The sequence below is a fragment of the Stegostoma tigrinum genome, chromosome 27 (assembly GCF_030684315.1).
Source record: "Stegostoma tigrinum isolate sSteTig4 chromosome 27, sSteTig4.hap1, whole genome shotgun sequence".
Taxonomy (NCBI): domain Eukaryota; kingdom Metazoa; phylum Chordata; class Chondrichthyes; order Orectolobiformes; family Stegostomatidae; genus Stegostoma; species Stegostoma tigrinum.
In genome coordinates this window covers 40,311,026-40,331,204 of record NC_081380.1, presented here as the reverse complement: position 1 = coordinate 40,331,204, position 20,179 = coordinate 40,311,026, and the positions used below count along the sequence as shown (strand labels likewise).

Below are 20,179 nucleotides of genomic sequence, written 5' to 3'. Positions count from 1 at the left end.
ACTGTCTCCCCATTGTGGCAACAACATTAGCTGTAAAACATATGGACTCACAATATCATGAGGCTCTGCGACTCAGAAATAAATGCATCCTTTTCTCTCATTTCCTGGATCTGAAGTTGGCACGCAGGGTGAGATAGTGTATGAAGAACCCCGTTATACCTGCAAGGTATTTTCATGACCCTCAACCCCTGTCTACCTTTTATCCAAACCACATCAGTGTGCAACATCTGTCATCCCTGTTTCATAGATATCCCCCTTGTTTATCAGAACCTGCATTTATATAGCACCGCTACCAGCCTGAGCATTGACACCTCGTCAAAGAAGGAAATTTCAGGATGGGGTATAAAATGGCTGAAAGGTTTAAAGGACGTTCCTTATGAGGAGAGAGGGCTTTGAAATGTTTAGGCGGGGAGGGCTGGGGGTGTGGAATTCCACAGCCTGGGAGAAGCTTATTGAAGGTGAGGTCACCAATGGTGGGACAAGAGGCCAGAGTTGGAGGAACATGATGGGAATAGTTGTCGGACATTGGTGGGGGGAGAAAAGGGAAATTGATCAATGTATGGAGGGGGCACGATGTGATGGTTCGACGGATGTAGGAGAGAATGATAGCTGCATGAAAAGGGGCAGAGTGACACTTCAATGCTGTACCATGATGTGACAGCTGCTGCTGACGAAGCAACAATCCTGAGGGTGAAAGAAAGACCTGCTGAATTTCAGAGGGGTTACTTTTCCATTGACAGCCAAGCTCACCGAGGCTAGAAGATCCCCCGTTTCTCGTCACCCAAATTTTTCGGATCTCAAAACGTTTTAATGTCGGTTTTGTTTTAATAGATTCTATCACAGGTGATGATTTACAGCCTGAATTTTATCAGCTCTGCGTTCAGTGGACACCTTGGCAAATATGAATTGGGCGCTGTGTCACTGGCAACGTCGGTGGGTACTATATGTTTCATTGAAGCAGTGAACACGCGGGGATAAACCAATTCACCTACTCGGAAAACTAGAAGCCTCGGAGAGGTCCCTGCAGTTCAAATTTGGGCCCCAGCATTGTTTACAAAGCCACTTCATTTGAAATTTCACCATTCAAAGACTCGGCTGGTTTAGAGTTTCTAAAGGAGTGGTGCTCCTGTTGGTCTGAAATGGAATCCCTCCATTTGGCCAGTCTCCTCATTGGCTCAAGAATTCCAATGGCCTGGTCAGGGCAGGCCCTCACCGCTCAGGCATAGAAATGCCACCGGGAGCGGGTGGGGAGATGGGCGGATGGATTGCGGTGACAATGTTTCACCCCCCTGTTCTCTTCTAATTGTTCTCTCCCGCACTCTTTCCCAAAGGTGGTGAGCGTGACGAGTGTGGCTATGGGGACGGGCCTGTCCATGGCGTGCGACACTCTGATATCTCAGGTAAACCTCCGTCGTCTGGAGTTGCCTCCATGGGGCACACCCTTAGCAAGTGAGAGGGCATTCCCCTGTTGCTGACAGAGCCAGCGTCATTCCCTTGGCCTGTGTCCATTCAGGGGCCAGCTACAGGTTCTGTGCTGCTTTGAAAGATAAGTGTTTAGCAAATAAACGGGAACAGTAAGATGGGTTTTGGGGGGTGGCATGTGCAGTGGGTTACCATCTTGGAGGGGAGTGTAGTTTTGAATTCTTTAGTGTGGAGGGTCCTCCCTGAACAGGTTGTTCACATGGAGTTTCGGGCCTAGACCATTCATCAGAAAAGGGGGATGGGGGAGGGGGCTCTGAAATAAACAGGGAGAGAGTGGGAGGTGGACTGAAGATGGATAGAGGAGAAGATAGGTGGAGGGGAGAGTATAGGTGGGGAGGTGGGGAGGGGATAAGTCAGTCCAGGAAGGACGGACAGGTCAGGGAGGTGGGATGAGGTTAGTAGGTAGGAGATGGAGGTGGGGCTTGAGGTGCGAGGAGGGGATAGGTCAGAGGAAGAACAGGTTAGGGAGGCGGGGACGAGCTGGGCTGGTTTTGGGATGCAGTGGGGGAACTCCTCCCTCACCCCCATCCCAGGCCCCAAGATGACTTTCCATATTAAGCAGATGTTCACCTGCACATCTGCCAATGTGGTATACTGTATCCATTGCACCCAGTGTGGCTTCCTCTACATTGGGGAAACCAAGCGGAGGCTTGGGGGCCGCTTTGCAGAACACCTACGCTCGGTTCGCAATAAACAACTGCACCTCCCAGTCGCCAACCATTTTAACTCCCTCTCCCATTCCTTAGACGACATGTCCATCATGGGCCTCCTGCAGTGCCACAATGATGCCACCCGAAGGTTGCAGGAACAGCAACTCATATTCCGCTCGGGAACCCTGCAGCCTAATGGTATCAATGTGGGCTTCACAAGCTTCACAATCTCCCCTCCCCCCACTGCATCCCAAAACCAGCCCAGTTCGTCCCCTCTGCCCACTGCATCCCAAAACCATCCCAGCTTGTCCCTGCCTCCCTAACCTGTTCTTCCTCTCACCTAGCCCCTCCTCCCACTTCAAGCCGCACCTCCATTTCCCACCTACTAACCTCATCCCACCTCCTTGACCTGTCCATCTTCCCTGGACTGACCTATCCCCTCCCTACCTCCCCACCTATACTCTCCTCTCCACCTATCTTCTTTTCTCTCCATCTTCGGTCCGCCTCCCCCTCTCTCCCTATTTATTCCAGTTCCCTGTCCCCATCCCCCTCTCTGATGAAGGGTCTAGGCCCGAAACATCAGCTTTTGTGCTCCTGAGATGCTGCTTGGCCTGCTGTGTTCATCCAGCTCCACACTTTATTATCTTGGATTCTCCAGCATCTGCAGTTCCCATTATCACTGTTCACATGGAGTGAGGGGTTTGAGCCATCAGGGCCAGACACTGGAAAAATGAATCCCATTTGGCAAACAGAGAAAGTGTGTTTTTCGAAGGGGTACCTTCAAGCCCAAAGTGACCTGTTGCGGACTAGACTATCCACCTTTCTGAAATAACTAGACGAGCCTTGTTGAGTTTGCAATAAAATGTTTAACGATTTGGTGGTAACTAACTTGAATATTGCTGAGAATTTACACATTTTGTCAAAACTGTTTGCCTTGCAGTAATTGGGACAAGGCAAAAGGAAAACCCATTTAGAGGGAAAGCTAACATTGATACTGTATAGATAACAAAGTGTGGAGCTGGGTGAACACAACAGGCCAAGCAGCATCTCAGGAGCACAAAAGCTGACGTTTCGGGCCTGGATCCTTCATCAGAAAAGGGGGATGGAGATAGGGTTGAGAGGAAGAACAGGTCAGGGAGGCGGGCCGAGCTGAGATGGTTTTGAGATGCAGTGGGGGGAGGGGACGAACTGGGCTGGTTTTGGGATGCGGGGGGGGAGGGGAGATTTTGAAGCTGGTGAAGTCCACATTGATACCATTGGGCAGCAGGGTTCCCAAGCGGAATATGAGTTGGGCAGCATAGTGCCTCAGTGATTAGCACAGCTGCCTCTCGGCACCAGGGACCCAGTTTCAATCATCAGAGAGTCTAGGCCCGAAACATCAGCTTTTGTGCTCCTGAGATGCTGCTTGGCCTGCTGTGTTCATCCAGCTTCACACTTTGTTATCTCGGATTCTCCAGCATCTGCAGTTCCCATTATCTCTGGTATCATTGATACTGTATTACAGGAAAGTGCAGATTGGTTGGCAAGTGAATTGTCTGGCAGACATTCTATGGCATTGACTCTACAATTCAGAATCTGCTTGCCGATCAATTAGAACTCTGCTCTCATATGGTTTGAACATAGGCTTTCCCTTTGAATTGGTATTCTTGCCCTGATGAGAGCAGGATGAGCAGTTTTAACGAAGCGTGTCTCTTTTTAACAATACTCAGTGAAGTTTATTGCATTACTGTGACTATTTACAGATTACAGAAATGTGACTTACATTAGACATACAGGCTGTCAGGAGCACATTAACACCAGGTTTGTTTCCCCCAGGCTCCTTCATTATTCTGACCACTTCCTCGTGATACCATTGCAGAGATCGTGCTTACAGTCTCCAAGCAAATACTAACCCTATAATACCGTGGGTCTTGGAAATTTTGAGATTGAATGTTCCACTTTGTCCCAAACGGCCCATGTAAACTCGAACCTCATTCACTCACCAAAATGAGAGAATGGCACTGATAGGATTATGTGTTTCTAGATCACAAATCCCAGTGACCTCAGCCCACCGCATTTTTGGCGTTTAGTAGAAACTGCTCAGGCAGTTATTGTTTGGTAGAATCTTTGGAATTCTCTATCCCTGAGGGCCATGATTGGGCAGCATAGTGCCTCAGTGATTAGCACAGCTGCCTCTCGGCACCAGGGACCCAGTTTCAATTCCACCCTCTGTCTATGTCTGTATGTGTTTGCACCGGGTGCTCCAGTTTCCTCCCACAGCCCAAAGGTGTGCACATTAGGTGGATTGACCCTGCTAAACTGCCCATAGTGCGCAGGGATGTGAAGGTTAGGCTGGCTTGGCCATGCTGAATTGTCCCATAGTGTCCAAGGATGTGCAGATTAGGCTGGATTGGCCATGCTGTAGTGCCCAGGGATGTGTAGGTTAGGGTGGATTGGCCATGGGAGATAAGGGGTTATAGGGATAGAGTAAGGGGGATGTAGGTCTGGGTGGGATGCTCTTTGGAGGGTCAGTGTAGACTCAATGGGTCAAATGGCCTGCTTCCACACTGTTGGAATCCATGATGCTCAGGACTGAAAGAGGTAGATGGGCGGACTCTTTGGATGGGAGATGGGAAGGTGAATATGAGGTAGAGGATCAGCTGTGACCTTATTGAAAGGTGGAACAGGCTCGAGGGAGCCAAATGGCCTCTTCCTGCTCCTATTTCTGATAAATACTTTCTGATTTAGTTTGGTCACTGAGCAGCACAATTTGAATCTCATTCCAGACTTACGGCAGCAAGAACCTGCAGCAGATTGGGGTTATTCTCCAGAGAGGTATCCTTATTCTCCTCATCTTCTGCTGTCCCTGTTGGGCTCTCTTCATCAACACGGAAAAAATCCTTTTGGCGACCAAGCAGCGCCCAGAGATGGCCAGGTAAGGTGTCTTTCTCAGTCCTAAAATGAGACTTAATCGCTGAAGAGATTTCCATTTAAAGAATGAAACTATGATTGCATTACTTTGAGGGTTACTGGGGAGCTTCCATTATTCCTTAGATGGTGGCCATTGTCTCTGGATGGTGTCCTTCATACTTCGTGGTGAGTTAATGTGAGTAAAGGGAAGGAAACACATACACATAGCGCCCCACAGCTCAAAGAGCTGAATGGCCAGGTCCCACTCCTATTTTCATATTTCATGACCTCAGCATGTACCGTAGACCATCACAGGTAGGTTAATAATTTTTGATTCTTTTCAATTATGTGCTGTGTGCCTGCATTGCTCAGTGTTTTCTGGTCCCTATCTTGTGCTGCTTCATCAAATGTTCCTCAATTGGAGGCCAGCAGCTCAATGTTGGTCACTCTTTGAACTCACTGATTCAATATGCAGCTTCTAGGTAGAGCGGGAGCTCTTTCCTTAGCAATATAGGACTACCTTGGTCTGTTACTAACTCAGTTTTTATTGCCCTCTTTGGAAAAATTGAGGGGTGGCAACTTTCACCTGAATGTATCTGCATAAACAGAGCAGTTGGCGGCACAGCGGTAGTGTCAGTGGATTCCAAATCTAGAGATCCAGGTTAAGGCTATGGTGGGGAGGGGGGGTGGGGGGGGGAGTGGGCATGAGTTCAAATCCCACCAGAGAGTTGATGGAGTTTGAGTTTAGTTCATAAGATGTGGATTGTAAAACCAGTTTCAGTAATGGTGACCACAAAACTATCATCGATTGTTGTAGGAAAATCTGGTTCACTAATGTCCTTTCAGGAAGGAAATCTGCCGTCCTTACCTGTCTGGCCTACATGTGACTCCATACCCACAGCAATGCGGCTAACTCTTAGAAAAATGGAAAATGATAGGAAGAGTAGGTCATCCAACGCTTCAGACTTGCTCAGCCATTCAATATGATCATGGCTGATCATCCAACCCAGTACTCAATTTCTCCCTGTATCTTTTAGCTCTAAGAATTATATTGTTGAAACCAGGGCACTTAACTGCCCTCTGAAATGGCTGAGCAAGTCACTTAACTCAAAGGCAGTGAGGATCGGGCAGTAGATGTTGATCTCATGGAAGGAAAAATAACTAAAATGATGAGCTGCCCCAGTCTCAGTGGGTACCAGCTCACCACTGTGACCACTCAGATGAAGGGAAAGGCCTGAGGCCCATTTGCAGGTAGGCCTCAGACTGGTGGGCTTAGAAATGAGGCCGGAAGGAATCTTTTCTCCCAGTGCCCCTTTCAGAAGGACCTATTAGGGCGCCTCTCTGCACTAGCAGGCGGTTTTCACAAAACCTAACACACAATGACAAAGAATAATCTGTGTTGTGTTGGGTTTTCAGGCCAAATTAAATGCACCCAGGAAGAACAGAAGTTACATTTATCTCCGATCAAATGATATCGACCTTTGCCCTTTTGAGAGGAAAATGGAGGAAATCCAGGAAATTTCCAGAATGTCCTTGGCAGAAATTTAGGGGGCATGGTGAGGTTACAATGATCATTAACTTTTTGTCGGTCTGGACAAGAGTGTTGACAACTCAAATGCCAGGACCCGCGTGTTTTCACACTGAATTCACATACACCACATTTTCCTGGGCCATTTGTGTGACACAGTTACAAGTTTTCTGCAAGTTCAGGGGTGTCCTGGGAAGTTTAACCCTCAGCTTCTCTTCCAGGTTATGCCAGCTTTATGTGAAGATATTTATTCCCGCTGTTCCTGTGAGTATGAACTCCACCATGCCTGGCTTTGTAGATTAAGGGGTGCATCCTTTTTGTGAGTTATTGTGATAGTAGCTTCTATCATTGAATTCTACAATCAATGAGTACCGAACCACTCCTGCCTCAGTTTACATCCCTATCCATTGAGTTCAGTTTTGACGTTGGGACAGATGAGGCGTTGTGCTCAGCAAGATGGATTTTTGCTGATGTCTCATCTCTTCCCCCAGCAGACTTCACATGGGTTTGTTCAAGCCTGTACACTGTATCGTTTGGCAGGTTGAATGGCGTTGCTCATTCTCCAGTTGAGAGCATCAGGAACATTTCTGAGATAGTAGGAACTGCAGATGCTGGAGAATCTGAGATAACAGGGTGTGGAGCTGGATGAACACAGCAGGCCAAGCAGCATCAGAGGAGCAGGAAGGCTCACGTTTCGGGTCTAGACCCTTCTTCAAAAAATTTCTGAACAAGGGTCTAGACCTGAAACGTCAGCCTTCCTGCTCCTCTGATGCTGCTTGGCCTGCTGTGTTCATCCAGCTCCACACCATGTTACCTTGGAACATTTCTCTGATCAGTGCCAGTGCTCACCAGCAGATGGCAGCAATGTACTTTGCAATGCCAATGTCAGAATGAAGACATTGACCTTTTAAAATTTGTTTTAAAAACCATCTCCCAGAATGTCCCAAAGGGTTTCTGATTGAATCATTTGCATTCACCGCCTACATGGATAAATGTGGTGAACATTTTAAGGGGCAATGTGGCAAAGGGGGCCATTCACTCCATCGTGCTTATACTAGCTCCTTGAAAGAGCTATCCAATTAGTACCAGGACCCTGCTCTTTCCCAATTATCCCGAAATCTTCTCCGTTTCACGTGTTAATCCAATTGCCTTTTCAGAATTGTCATTAAATCTGCTTCTGATAGTCTTCTGGCTGAGTGAAGTGTTCTTCTCATGTATCTCTGCTCCTTTTGTTTCTAACCTTTAAACCTCTGGTTACCAGTAAATGAAGATAAATAAATACTGTCCCATAAATAACAGCATGCTGGATGATCGGACAATCTGTCTTTATTGGTAAAGATTTGAGGGCAATTGTTGACAAGGAAACTGGGGGCTTTCCATTCTTCTTCCAGATTGAGAAGCAGGAATGGTCTGGGCCCACTGTTTGAATTGGGTTTGGTACCTCTGACTGTGCTCCTGACGAGACAACGCTCCCTCTGTACCAACTGGCATTGGGGCTCTTGGCACAGCCATGAGATGTTAAGCCAAGTTGTAGTGTGCACTGCCTACCACATGAACAGTGTAGAGTGGGGACAAAAGGCAAAAAAAGGTGTATTAACAGGGAGGGACGGAGTGTGTTCATTTTTACTCCTCTCTGCTCCCATCACTTCTTTGACCCCTTCCCTCACTTCACATTCTCTTAATTGCCCTTCTTTCTTCCCTGTCACCCTCTGTTCTTCTCACTTGCCTTAATTTTCACATCCTTCTTTACTCACGCTCCCTCCCTCTCTCTCTCTCCCTCTTGTGTGATGTCTCACAAATCACGTTCATGAGACATGTTCATGATATTGTCACTTTATAGCTGAGAGTATGACAATCTCATGCTCCGTCTTACCCTGTGATCACGTGAAGCATGACATTCTGTTAGGAGCACTCTCCTGCCTTGTACCCACGGTGGCTCAGTGGTTAGCACTGAGTCTCACAGCACCAGGGACCCAGGTTCAATTCCAGCCTCGGGTAACTGTCTGTGTGGAGTTTGCACATTCTCCCCGTGTCTGTGCGGGTTTCCTCTGGGTGCTCCGGTTTCCTCCCACAGTCCAAAGATGTGCAGGCTAGGTGGGTCGGCCATGCTAAATTGTCCGTAATGTTCAGGGGTGTGTGGGCTATAGGGGGATGGATCTGGTTGGGATGCTCCAAGAGCCGGTGTGGAGTTGTTGGGCCGAAGGGCCTATTTCCACACTGTAGGGACTCTAAGTATTTTGCCTGTGAATATAATGTCCACATACAATAGCCAGATTCAATAAACATCTATTAGATTCTTCAATACCACAATATTCACCCTCAGTTTCTTATGTTACCAGGAACAAGATAAGAACTGTTTGTGTTGGAAAATACCCTGCTGGAAGCAAAATTCACATCACTTTTCTATCTATTACACTCTGTTCCTTGCTACGCTTTCTCTCTTTCACTTGCTTCTTCCTCCTCGTTCTCTTCTCTCACATTCTCCCAGCCTGGGTACTGGCAGTTCGAGCTGTGGGCGATATTTCGTGTGCGTGCTCATCACTCTCTTTCCCATCCTCACAGGCAGTTTTCCTATACCAGCTCCAAGTGCGATATCTACAGAATCAGGTACTAATCCAGAGCTTAGGAAACTGCGTTATATTGTGAATTCCAGCAGTAGCTATTTATTTTTTTGTCAGTGCGTGTTAGAGTAGAAATATTTAAATCCGGGTGAATCAATTGCGGAAAATTGTTTAAATTTCTCGTTCTTACATATTTTCGCACACTTTCTTTCCATCTCCTTTTTTTCTCACCTCCCTCACTCTCATCTCCTCCTCTCTTTCACATTGGTCTATCCCTCCCTTTTCTCCCTTCTTCCTACTCCCATTTTCTGTCACTTCCTCTGTCCCAAACACTCTCACTCCCCTTTCTCTACACTCTTTTTTTCCCTCCCTCAGCTTCTCTTTCTCAGCTGCAATCTCACTGTTCTCCCTCCCTTTCCCTCTCTTTCGTTCTCTCACCTGCTCTCTATCACTCCCCCTCTCTGTCACCTTTTTCTCCTCTCTCATCTCTTCCGCACTCCTCCTCTCACACCAGTTTCCTTTCTTCCTTCTTCAATCTGCCTTTTGCACTTCTGTGCTTGCAGTGAGAAATGGGGATTTCGCTGCCCGGGAGAGAAAGCAGCAACTCAGTTTTGTGAGCTCGAGAGTTTGTTATTGTAGGATTCCGTGTTGCAGGCCCTTGATGTATTCCACTGAAAACTGACGATCTTTTATCTAACGCCATATCTGCAGGGTATAACTATGCCACAGGTATTCACTGGACTGGTAGCCAATGTTCTGAGTGCACTGATGAACTACATTTTCCTGATCGTGTTGAAACTTGGAGTGGCGTGAGTATCACCTGCTTTTACAATGATGGACACTCGTTGCTAGTGTTCCTGTACTCTCTCAGTCCAGGGTTGGTGAGGCCCTTCAGCCCATCTAACACAATCCTATCTAGAATATCCACTTTAGCAGCCCATCCCAGTAGTATAATCCCAACAACTGCTTGACCTATTCCGTCCTTTGGGGCAAAGTGCTTGCTTTTGGGAATAAAAGCAGAAGATATGCTCAGCAGGACAGGCAGCATCTCTTAACTTTTCAGATCATGAGCAGTTCATCAGTTACATCGCAGTTTCAGATTCAATTTTTACTTTTGGACACTGAAATACAAATTGGCGTTGCAAACTCTGATTGGACATATTTCTGGAACTTTAATCCCAAGACCTCCAACCAATCACCATTGGCTGCCACCCCCTTGTGCCCCACCTTCATGCTCTGATTGGCAAATAAACACACCCATAGGATCCTGATTGGATGATGGTTGATTAATCAAAATAAACCCTTTCTTTATACAAGATAACAAAATGTGAGGCTGGATGAACACAGCAGGCCCAGCAGCATCTCAGGAGCACAAAAGCTGACGTTTCGGGCCTAGACCAGCTCTGATGAAGGGCCTAGGCCCGAAACGTCAGCTTTTGTGCTCCTGAGATGCTGCTTGGCCTGCTGTGTTCATCCAACCTCACATTTTATTATCTTGGATTCTCCAGCATCTGCAGTCCCCATTATCTCTACTTTCTTTATCCCGTTCTGATAAATTTCATGACGAGGAACAACAGTGTTCAGAGGCAATGCACAAAGTGACAACTACACCTTGTAGAGTTACCACTATCCCAGACAACAAAAGGGCTGCTCTCTCATTAGAGAGAGATGACTGGAGGAGTGGCGGTGGTTTAACGCAATGTTCACCACACCTCGTGCAAGGGAAGGCGTTGAGAAGGAGAGTCCTCTGTGGTAACCTCCACCTGGTGGGGGTGAATATCCTGGAATTCCTTCCCTGAGACATTGTGGGTCCACCTAAAGCAGATGGACTGCAGTGGTTCGAGAAGGCAGCTCACCCCCACCTCCTCAAGGGGCAGTTAGGGATGGGCAATAAATGCTGAGCCCAGCCAGCGACTCCCGCACAGAATAAAAGGGATGAACCCATGCTGTCAGTGCCAGCTTACATTGAACAGCAGTTCCTCAGCAAACCTGAGCTAACTGATCCTTAGGCTGGACAGCACCTAATAAGACCATAAAGCACAGCAACAGAAAGAGGCCATTCATCCAACTGAGAGTGTTCCAACATTCAATGAAGTCAGAGCTGATCTGAAAATCCTCAACACCACTTCCCAGCCTTCGTCCCCACAACCCTCTCTGATTAAAAATCTCTCTCTCTCTCTCAGCCTTGTATGTATTTGCTGACCCAACTTCAACAAGCCTCTGTAGGTCATTTCCATATTGGTGCCATCTGGAGTTTAATCCTCAATTTTTACGGGGATTCCAGGACAATGCAGCCCCAGCGTGTTCAGGGTGAGGAGCCGGCCCGTCCTCAGCTATTTCCAATGTAGGCGTTTGCTGGAACTGCTCTTGGTATTTTATTTGGGAGGTGTTGTTTGTTTTCTTTTGAAAGAAAGCCAAAAGCCATTAATTTGCAAATTAGTGGGAGGAGCTGGAGCGAACCATTGGACATTGGTCAAGCATCAAGCTGAACGAATCCATCACCCTCACCAACTGCCTGCCCCTCCATATCTCCAGCCCCCCTGCCCCCCGCCATTGCCTGGGTCCCCCAGCATCACCACTTGCTTCAGCCTGCCAGCCTCTGAGCGAATTTCATTTAAGTCGTCATTGGATGAGCATATGGACGTACATGGAATAGTGTAGGTTAGATGGGCTTCAGATCGGTATGACAGGTCGGCACAACATCGAGGGCCGAAGGGCCTGTACTGTGCTGTAACGTTCAATGTTCTACGTTCTATGAATGCTTCGGATCCAAAGCTGCCCAAAGTGAAGTGCTTCCTGGGGTCAATGCCTCCTGGCCCCTAGGGGGGGCAGTACCAGCAATTGCCAGTGTGGCAGCGATGTCTGGTGACGGCTGGTGGAAGACTGAGCTCGGGAATGGCAAACGGTGCACGGCCACATCTGAAGTGGAGGGGTGTTGCTTCGGAGCTTTGATTGTGTGTGAGGTTTCGGTGGCATTTACACGGTCGCTGTTGTGTTTCAGAGGGTCTGCTTGGGCCAACGTGATCTCGCAGTACAGTCAGAACATTATCCTCTTCATGTACATTCGCTGGAGAAAGCTGCACCTCCAAACCTGGGGAGGTAACATAAATCCTTCTGACTAGCAACGCTATGCCCTCAGACTGGGGGAGCTTAGGAGGTGGGTATCAGATGATGGGCAATGGGACTAGGTGCCATCTGTAAAGAAAAATCATCACATTCATCCAGCAAATGTTAAATTTAAACCAGAATCCAAACAGTTTGAGGATATGAAAGTTTCTAGACCCTGCAATGTAGGAGCAGAATTAGGCTATTCAGCCCATCAAGTCTACTACACCATTCCATGATATCACGGCTGATCCGATAATCCTTTAACCCCACTTTCCCGCATTTTCCCCGTCAACTTCGATTCCCTTACCGTTTTAAAAATCGGTCTGTCTACGCTGCGAATGTATTTTATAACATAACTTTGACAGCCCTCTGAGGGATTAAAATTCCTACACCCCTTTGTCTTAAAGGGGCGGCCTCTGAGCGACAGAGGTGGGTTGTGAAACAGTGTTCCTAACCTTGCACTTGTGAAGTTGTTTTACACCAAACTAGAGGCTCTTCAAAAAGGTCAATGTGATATGTCAAGAGTTAGTTTTCCCCTAAGGTTTAACGATGGCAGCCCGTCCTGATGGGCAGCGCAACCATAATCCTGACAGCTAGAATGGAATACAAAAACTGCACGGGCGCACACGCATGTGGGTGCGTGCACACAGACACCAGAGTGACATCTGAGATAATGGGAACTGCAGATGCTGGAGAATTCCAAGATAATAAAGTGTGAAGCTGGATGAACACAGCAGGCCAAGCAGCATCTCAGGAGCACAAAAGCTGACGTTTCGGGCCTAGACCCTTCATCAGAAAAGGGGGAGGGGGAGAGGGAACTGGAATAAATAGGGAGAGAGGGGGAGGCGGACCGAAGATGGATGGAAGAGAAGATAGGTGGAGAGAGTGTAGGTGGGGAGGTGGGGAGGGGATAGGTCAGTCCGGGGAGGACGGACAGATCAAGGAGGCAGGATGACGTTGGTGGGTGGGAAATGGAGGTCCGGCTTGGGGTGGGAGGAAGGGATGGGTGAGAGGGAGAACAGGTTAGGGAGGCGGGGACGTTTACCAGAGTGACATCCTTTGGTTGACTATTAAAAGGTGACGTCCTCACCTCGAGGCCTTCCTTTTACAGGCTGAGACAAAGACAGTTCATCTGATTAAGAAATTATTCTGGCCTGGGTATATCATTATCACATGTTTGATTGAGTATTCAACTTTATCTTCAGGCAGATTTACAGATCATGTGAGAATTTAAACCTACATTTGACATGTTATAAATATTTAATAATTTATGATTAAAGTATAATGCAGGATTAATTGTCATAATAAATATTCTTAAACAAGTGTTAAAGGGTTACAGCCACAACCATAGAGTTGTACAGCATGGAAACTGACCCTTTGGCTCGACCCATCTTGTCAACTAGATATCCTAAATAAATCTAGCACCTTTTGCCAGCATTTGGCCCATTTCCCTCTAAACCCTCTCTATTCACGTACCCATCCAGATGCCTTTTAAATGTTGTAATTGTACCAGCCTCCATCACTTCCTCTGGCAGCTCATTCCATACACGCACCACCCTCTGTGTGAAAAAAATGCCCCAGGTCGCTTTTAAATCTTTCCCCTCCCACCTTAAACCTATGTTGGGAAGTTAAGTAGAGTAGTGACGTATGCAAAATGATAGGGGGATGAGTGCGCAGCCCCTTTAAAAGATGATGTGTCATTTTTGGTTTGGAAATTTAAAAAAAGATGTCTGCAGGCAGCAGCAGATGTGCAGAGAGTTCTTGAAATTGAAACATCGAATCAAAAGGCTATACTGCTAGCAGGCAAAACAGCATTTTTGACACGGCAACAGGTTTTTGAATTGAACCAATTAATTTAAACTAGGCCCTGGTGCCAAAACCCAATTAAATTTAAATGTAATGGTTTTGACAACCTGGGACCAATCCTGTTACAAGAAATTAATAGGTCATCGAGGATAAAAAGAAAAGGACATTTGAAAATTGGGGTCAGAGTCAACTGTCATCTGCCAAGAGAACAACTTTCAGCCATAAAAGAAAGAATTATTGGCTGTCAGAATTCTCTAAGCTCTCAGAAATCCACCACCTAAATGAAAGGTATAATGGCACTCTTAGTAAATATTCCCAACACAAGAATTCAATGGAGAAAGGTGTTCCTGACTGAGGGTCAGTGGAGAGGTCATGGAACATTCTGGAAGACTTATCCTGGCTGTAATTTTGAGAAACTAACTTTTAATTTATTTTTCTTATTACTTTGGTTCGGACAAGTTGGTCTTGTATTTATTGGAGCAGCATACCATTAGAATTTTGTTTTATTTGGGAATAGTAAGTAGTTAAAGGGGAATTGTTTGTTTTGTTAATAGTTCTGTTAGTTTGTTGATTGATATAGTTAGGTAAATAAATGTTTACTTGTTGATTGTAAAGTGAATATCTGGGATTTCTTTCATTTAACCATTCCTTTGTGATAGATTACGAGGTGAGGTGAGCTTCCTTACGTGTTTCCGTTTTGGTTAGCGGGGGTGGGGTGGGTTTCATCCTCTTCTCCGTAACATCTATACCCTCTAGTTTTGGACTTACCTACCCTGGGGTAAAGACCTTGTCTATTTACCACATCCATGCCCGTCATGATTTTATAAACCTCTATAAGGTCACTCTCTGGCCTCTGACACTCCAGGGAAAATAGCCCCAGCTGATTCAACTTTTCACTACAGCTCAAACCCTCCAACCCTGGCAACACCTTTGGAAATCTTTTCTGCACCTTTTCAAGTTTCACAACATCTTTCCTGTAGATAGGAGACCAGAATGGAATGCAATATTCCAAAAATTCTTCTCATACTTAATTCCCCACAAATTTGCAATATTCTAGGATTTTTGAGTGTGCTGATTTTGGTTATTGACATAGGTGTTTCTTCTATAAAATACATTCTATCTGGACTTGATTCTGCTAGCCTAAAGACTCCTTGGGGGAGGACATTTTGGTGCTGGGATTCAGACTGTCTACTGTTGTTGTCTCATGTAGCTTTTCGCTTGTGTTTGTGTCTGTGTAGGATGGACGATGGAGTCTCTTCAGGAGTGGGGCCCTTTCTTGCGATTGGCCATTCCCAGCATGTTCATGTTTTGTATCGAGCTCTGGGCCTATGAAATGGGATCGTTCCTGGCAGGTAGCCAACTGCAGGCCGAATCCATCCTGGATTTCTCCAGAGTGTAAAAGAGAAATCGCAGGGCCTCTTTCTGTCTGTGACTGTAAGAAATAATAACAGCAGCAGGCCAATCAGCCCATCCAATCTGCTCTGCCATGCGGTCGGGTCATGTCTGATCGAAACTCCTCGTGTCCACCTTCCTGCCTTTTCCATGTAACCCTTGATTCTTTAATTGATCAAGGATCTTTCTATCTCAGCCTTATATATACACAATGACTCTGCCCCACAGCTCTCCTTGGCAAAGCGTTCCAAAGACACTCAACCTTCTGAGAGAAAAATATTCCTCCTCATCTCAGTCTTAAATTGACACCCTTTCACTCCGAGATAATGCTGTTTGGTCCTTGAGTCTCCCATGAGGTGAAACATCCTATCAGCATTTACCCTGACAAGCCCTTTAAGAATCCTAAACAAAACACTGGAAGAACTGTGGACTTTGGAAATCGGAAATGAAAACAGAAATTGCTGTGGAGAGAAATCAGAGTTAATGTTTTGGGTCCAATGACCCTTCTTCAGAGCACAAGAGTGCTGTATGTTTCAATATCATCACCTCTTATTATTCTAAACTCCTGTGAGTAGAGTTTAATTTCTTTTAACCTTTGCTGATTAGACATTTTCTCCAAAGTGGGGACCACCCTCGTGAGCCATCTCTTATCTGCCTCCAATGAAACAATATCTTTCCTAATATCCCTGTGCTCAACCCCAAGTTCCTGAGGCTGACCTGAAACGTGTGTAAGACCATAAGAAATAGAAGTAGGAGTCGGCCATCTGGCCCCTCAAGCCATTTAATAAGATCAGGGCTGATCTTTTCATGGACTCAGCTCCACTTACCTGCCTGCTGACCATAACTCTTAATTCCCTTTGCTGTTTAAAAATCTATCCATCTTTGCTTTAAAAACATTCAATGAGGAAGGCTCAACTGCTTCACCGGGAAGGGAATTCCTCAGATTCACAACCCTTTGGGTGAAGAAGTTCCTCCTCAACTCTGTCCTAAATCTGCTGCTCCCCCCGCGGAAACAACATTCCTGCTTCTATCTTATCTATTCCCTTCATAATTTTGTTTGTTTCTAAGAGATCCTCCCTACGTTTTTCTAAATTGCAATGAATATAATCCCATTCTACTCAATCTCTCCTTGTAAGCCAACCCTCTCAACTCTGGAATCAACCTGGTGAACCTCCACTGCACCCCCTCCAGTGCCAGTACATCCTTTCTCGAGTAAGGAGACCAAAACTGTAAACAGTATGCCAGGTGTGGGCCCACCAGCACATTATACAGCTGCAGCATTACCTCCCTGCTTTCAAACTCCATCCCTCCAGTAATGAAAGACAAAATTCCATTTGCCTTCTTAATTACCTGTTGCACCTGCAAACCAACATTATGTGATTCTTGCACAAGGACACTCAGGTGTCTCTGCACAGTGACACGCTGCAATTTTTCACCACTTAAATAATAGTCCATTTTTGCTGTTAATTCTGCCAAAACGGATTACCTCTCACTTGCCAGCATTGAAATCCATCTGAGATAACAAGGTGTGGAGCTGGATGAACACAGCAGGCCAAGCAGCATCAGAGGAGCAGGAAGGCTGACGTTTCGGGCCTAGACCCGTCTTCAGAAATGGGGGAGGGGAAGGGGATTCTGAAATAAATAGGGAGAGAGTGGGAGGCGGATAGAAGATGGATACAGGAGACAGACAGGTCAAAAAGGTGGGGATGGAGCCAGTAAAGGTGAATGTAGGTGGGGAGGTAGGGAGGAGATAGGTCAGTCCAGGGAGGATGGACAGGTCAAGGGGGCGGGATGAGGTTAGTAGGTAGGAGATGGGGGTGCGGCTTGAGGTGGGAGGAGGGGATAGGTGGGAGGAAGGACAGGTTAGGGAGGTGGGGACGAGCTGGGCTGGTTTTAGGATGCGGTTGGGGGAGGGGAGATTTTGAAGCTGGTGAAGTCCACATTGATACCATTGGGCTGCAGGGTTCCCAAGTGGAATATGAGTTGCTGTTCATGCAACCTTTGGGTGGCATCATTATGGCACTGCAGGAGGCCCATGATGGACATGTCGTCTGAGGAATGGAAGGGGGAGTTGAAATGGTTCACGACTGGGAGGTGCAGTTGTTTATTGCGAACCGAGCATAGGTGTTATGCAAAGTGGTCCCCAAGCCTCCGCTTGGGTTCCCCGATGTAGAGGAGGCCACAACGGGTACAGCGGATGCAGTATACCACATTGGCAGATGTGCAGGTGAACATCTGCTTGATGTGGAAAGTCTTCTTGGGGCCTGGGATGGGGGTGAGGGAGGAGGTGTGGGGGCAAGTGTAGCACTTCCTGCGGTTGCAGGGGAAGGTGTCGGGTGTGGTGGGGCTGGAGGGGAGTGTGGAGCGGACAAGGGAGTCACGGAGAGAGTGGTCCCTCTGGAAAGCAGATAAGGGTGGGGAGGGAAAAATGTGTTTGGTAGTGGGGTCGGATTGCAGATGGCGGAAATGTCGGAGGATGATGCGTTGTATCTGGGGGTTGGTGGGGTGGTATGTGAGAACGAGAGGGATTCTGTTTTGGTTGTTATTGTGGGGACAGGCTGTGAGGGATGAGTTGCGTGAAATCCAGGAGACACGGTCGAGGGCATTCTTGATCACTGCAGGGGCGAAGTTGCGATCCTTGAAAAACGAGGACATCTGAGATATATGGGAGTGGAATGACTCATCCTGGGAGCAGATGCGGCGGAGGCGAAGGAATTGGGAATAGGGGATGGCATTTTTGCAGGAAGTTGGGTGGGAGGAGGTGTATTCTAGGTCGCTGTGGGAGTCGTTGGGCTTGAAATGGATATCGGTTTCTAGATGATTGCCAGAGATGGAGACAGAGAGGTCCAGAAAGAGGAGAGAGGTATTAGAGATGGTCCAGGTGAACTTGAGGTTGGGGTGGAAGGTGTTGGTGAAGTGGATGAACAGTTCGAGCTCCTCTTGGGAGCATGAGGTGGCGCCGATATAGTAATTGATGTAATGGAGAAGGAAGTGGGGTATAGGGCCAGTGTAGGTGCGGAAGATGGGCTGTTCCATGTACCCTACAAAGAGGCAGGCATAGCTTGGGCTCATGTGAATACCCATGGCCACCCCCTTTGTCTGTAGAAAGTGGGAGGAATCGAAAGGGAAATTGTTGAGGGTGAGGACGAGTTCGGCTAGGCGGATTAGGGTGTCAGTGGAGGGGGACTGGTCAGGTCTGCGGGACAGGAAGGAGCGGAGGGCCTTAAGGCCATCTGCATGTGGAATACAGGTGTATAGGGACTGGACGTCCATGGTGAAAATGAGGTGTTGGGGGCTGGGGAATTGGAAGTTCTGGAGGAGGTGGAGGGTGTAGGTGGTGTCACAGACATAGGTAGAGAGTTCCTGGACCAAGGAGAGAAAATAGAGTTGAGATAGGTGGAGATGAGTTCGGTGGGGCAGGAGCAGGGGGAGACAATGAGTTGACCAGGGCAGATGGGCTTGTGGATTTTGGCAAGGAGATAGAAGCAGGCGGTGCAGCGTTGGGGAATGATGAGGTTGAAGGCTGTGGGTGGGAGGTCACCTGAGACGATGAGGTTGGGTTTGGGAGATGATGGTTTGGTGGTTGGTGGGGGGTCATAGTCCAGGGGGCGGTAGGAGGTGGCGTTGGAGAGTTGGCGTCTGGCCTCGGCAATGTAAAGGTCAGTGCGCCATACTACAACTGCGCCTCCCTTGTCCGAGGGTTTGATGGTGAGGTTGGGATTGAAGTGGAGGGCTGCACGGTCTGCGGGGGAGAGGTTGGAGTGGGTGAGAGGGGTCGAGAGGTTGAGGTGATTGATGTCTTGATGGCAGTTGGAGATGAAGAGGTTGAGGGAGGGGAGGAGGCCTTGGGGTGGTGTCTAGGAGGAGGGTCAGCAGAAGGAGGGTTACAACATCCTGGTGTGAGTGGTAGGCACCAGTAAGTTTACTTACGGTTTTTAGTGTCCAATAAAGCTGAGTAGGACTGTGAGTTCAGGTTGTGGATCCTACAAAGAATAAAAAACAGGAGAGGTTCTTTGCTGGTCTGGGAGAGGGAGGCTCTGAGCTGGGGCAGGCTGGATTGCAGTGTGTGGAGATGCTGGCGCATTGCTGCGAGTGTGTGTTTCAGGAGTCGCAGGGAGAAACGCTTCTAAAGGATCTCAGTGCTCTGTAGACATTCTCACGGTTGGAGTCAAATTGGGAAGGCCTGAACGTGGACTTGTAGTCCTTTGGGGATGATCTGGTTCCGTAGGCAGGTACTAAGGAAGGTGATGTGGCTGTAGTACCTGGTTTGCTTCAGGACATGGTCGAGCAGTTTCAGGGCCGAAGAGAGCACAAGAGAGTTGCAGTGGGAGAGAGATGCACAATGTTCGTTTGGAGGGAGGAAGGTAACTTCTTCAGGTTAGGCATCCTTAGAAGAGGCTTCGCAGTGGGGTTAAAATTGTTTCAGAGGTAGTAGGAACTTCAGATGCTGGAGAATCTGAGATAACCCATGTCCACTCATTTAACGTAACTATATCCCTCTGCAGACATTTGGTGTCCTTTGTGGACTTTTTTGTACCACTCATCTTCATGTCATCTGCAAACTTTGACACATGTACACCTGGTGGCCAACTCTAAATCAGCTCTGTAAATTGTAAACAATTGTGTTACCAACACTGATCCCTGAGGCACACCACTAGCCGTTGATTGCCAACCAGAAAAACACCCTTTTATCCCCACTCCGAGCTTTCTGTGAGTTAAGTAATTCCCTGTCCATGCTAATACATTACCAATAACGCCGTGCA

General features: G+C 47.4%; 1 protein-coding gene across 3 annotated transcripts in view; it reads left to right on the top strand.

Annotated features, from left to right (window-relative positions):
• Positions 1 to 20,179, top strand: part of LOC125464492 (multidrug and toxin extrusion protein 1-like) — a 36,360-nt gene that overhangs the window by 1,136 nt on the left and 15,045 nt on the right. For 2 of the 3 annotated variants that reach the window (XM_048556858.2, XM_048556856.2), the window contains exons 2-9: positions 832 to 933; positions 1,332 to 1,400; positions 4,898 to 5,046; positions 6,771 to 6,813; positions 9,112 to 9,156; positions 9,822 to 9,919; positions 12,112 to 12,209; positions 15,263 to 15,376. In XM_048556858.2, the coding sequence (XP_048412815.2) occupies positions 847 to 933; positions 1,332 to 1,400; positions 4,898 to 5,046; positions 6,771 to 6,813; positions 9,112 to 9,156; positions 9,822 to 9,919; positions 12,112 to 12,209; positions 15,263 to 15,376 (703 nt within the window). In that variant the 5' untranslated portion in view covers positions 832 to 846. The remainder of the gene's footprint in view (positions 1 to 831; positions 934 to 1,331; positions 1,401 to 4,897; positions 5,047 to 6,770; positions 6,814 to 9,111; positions 9,157 to 9,821; positions 9,920 to 12,111; positions 12,210 to 15,262; positions 15,377 to 20,179) is intronic. The other variant, XM_048556857.2, reaches the window with a different exon arrangement.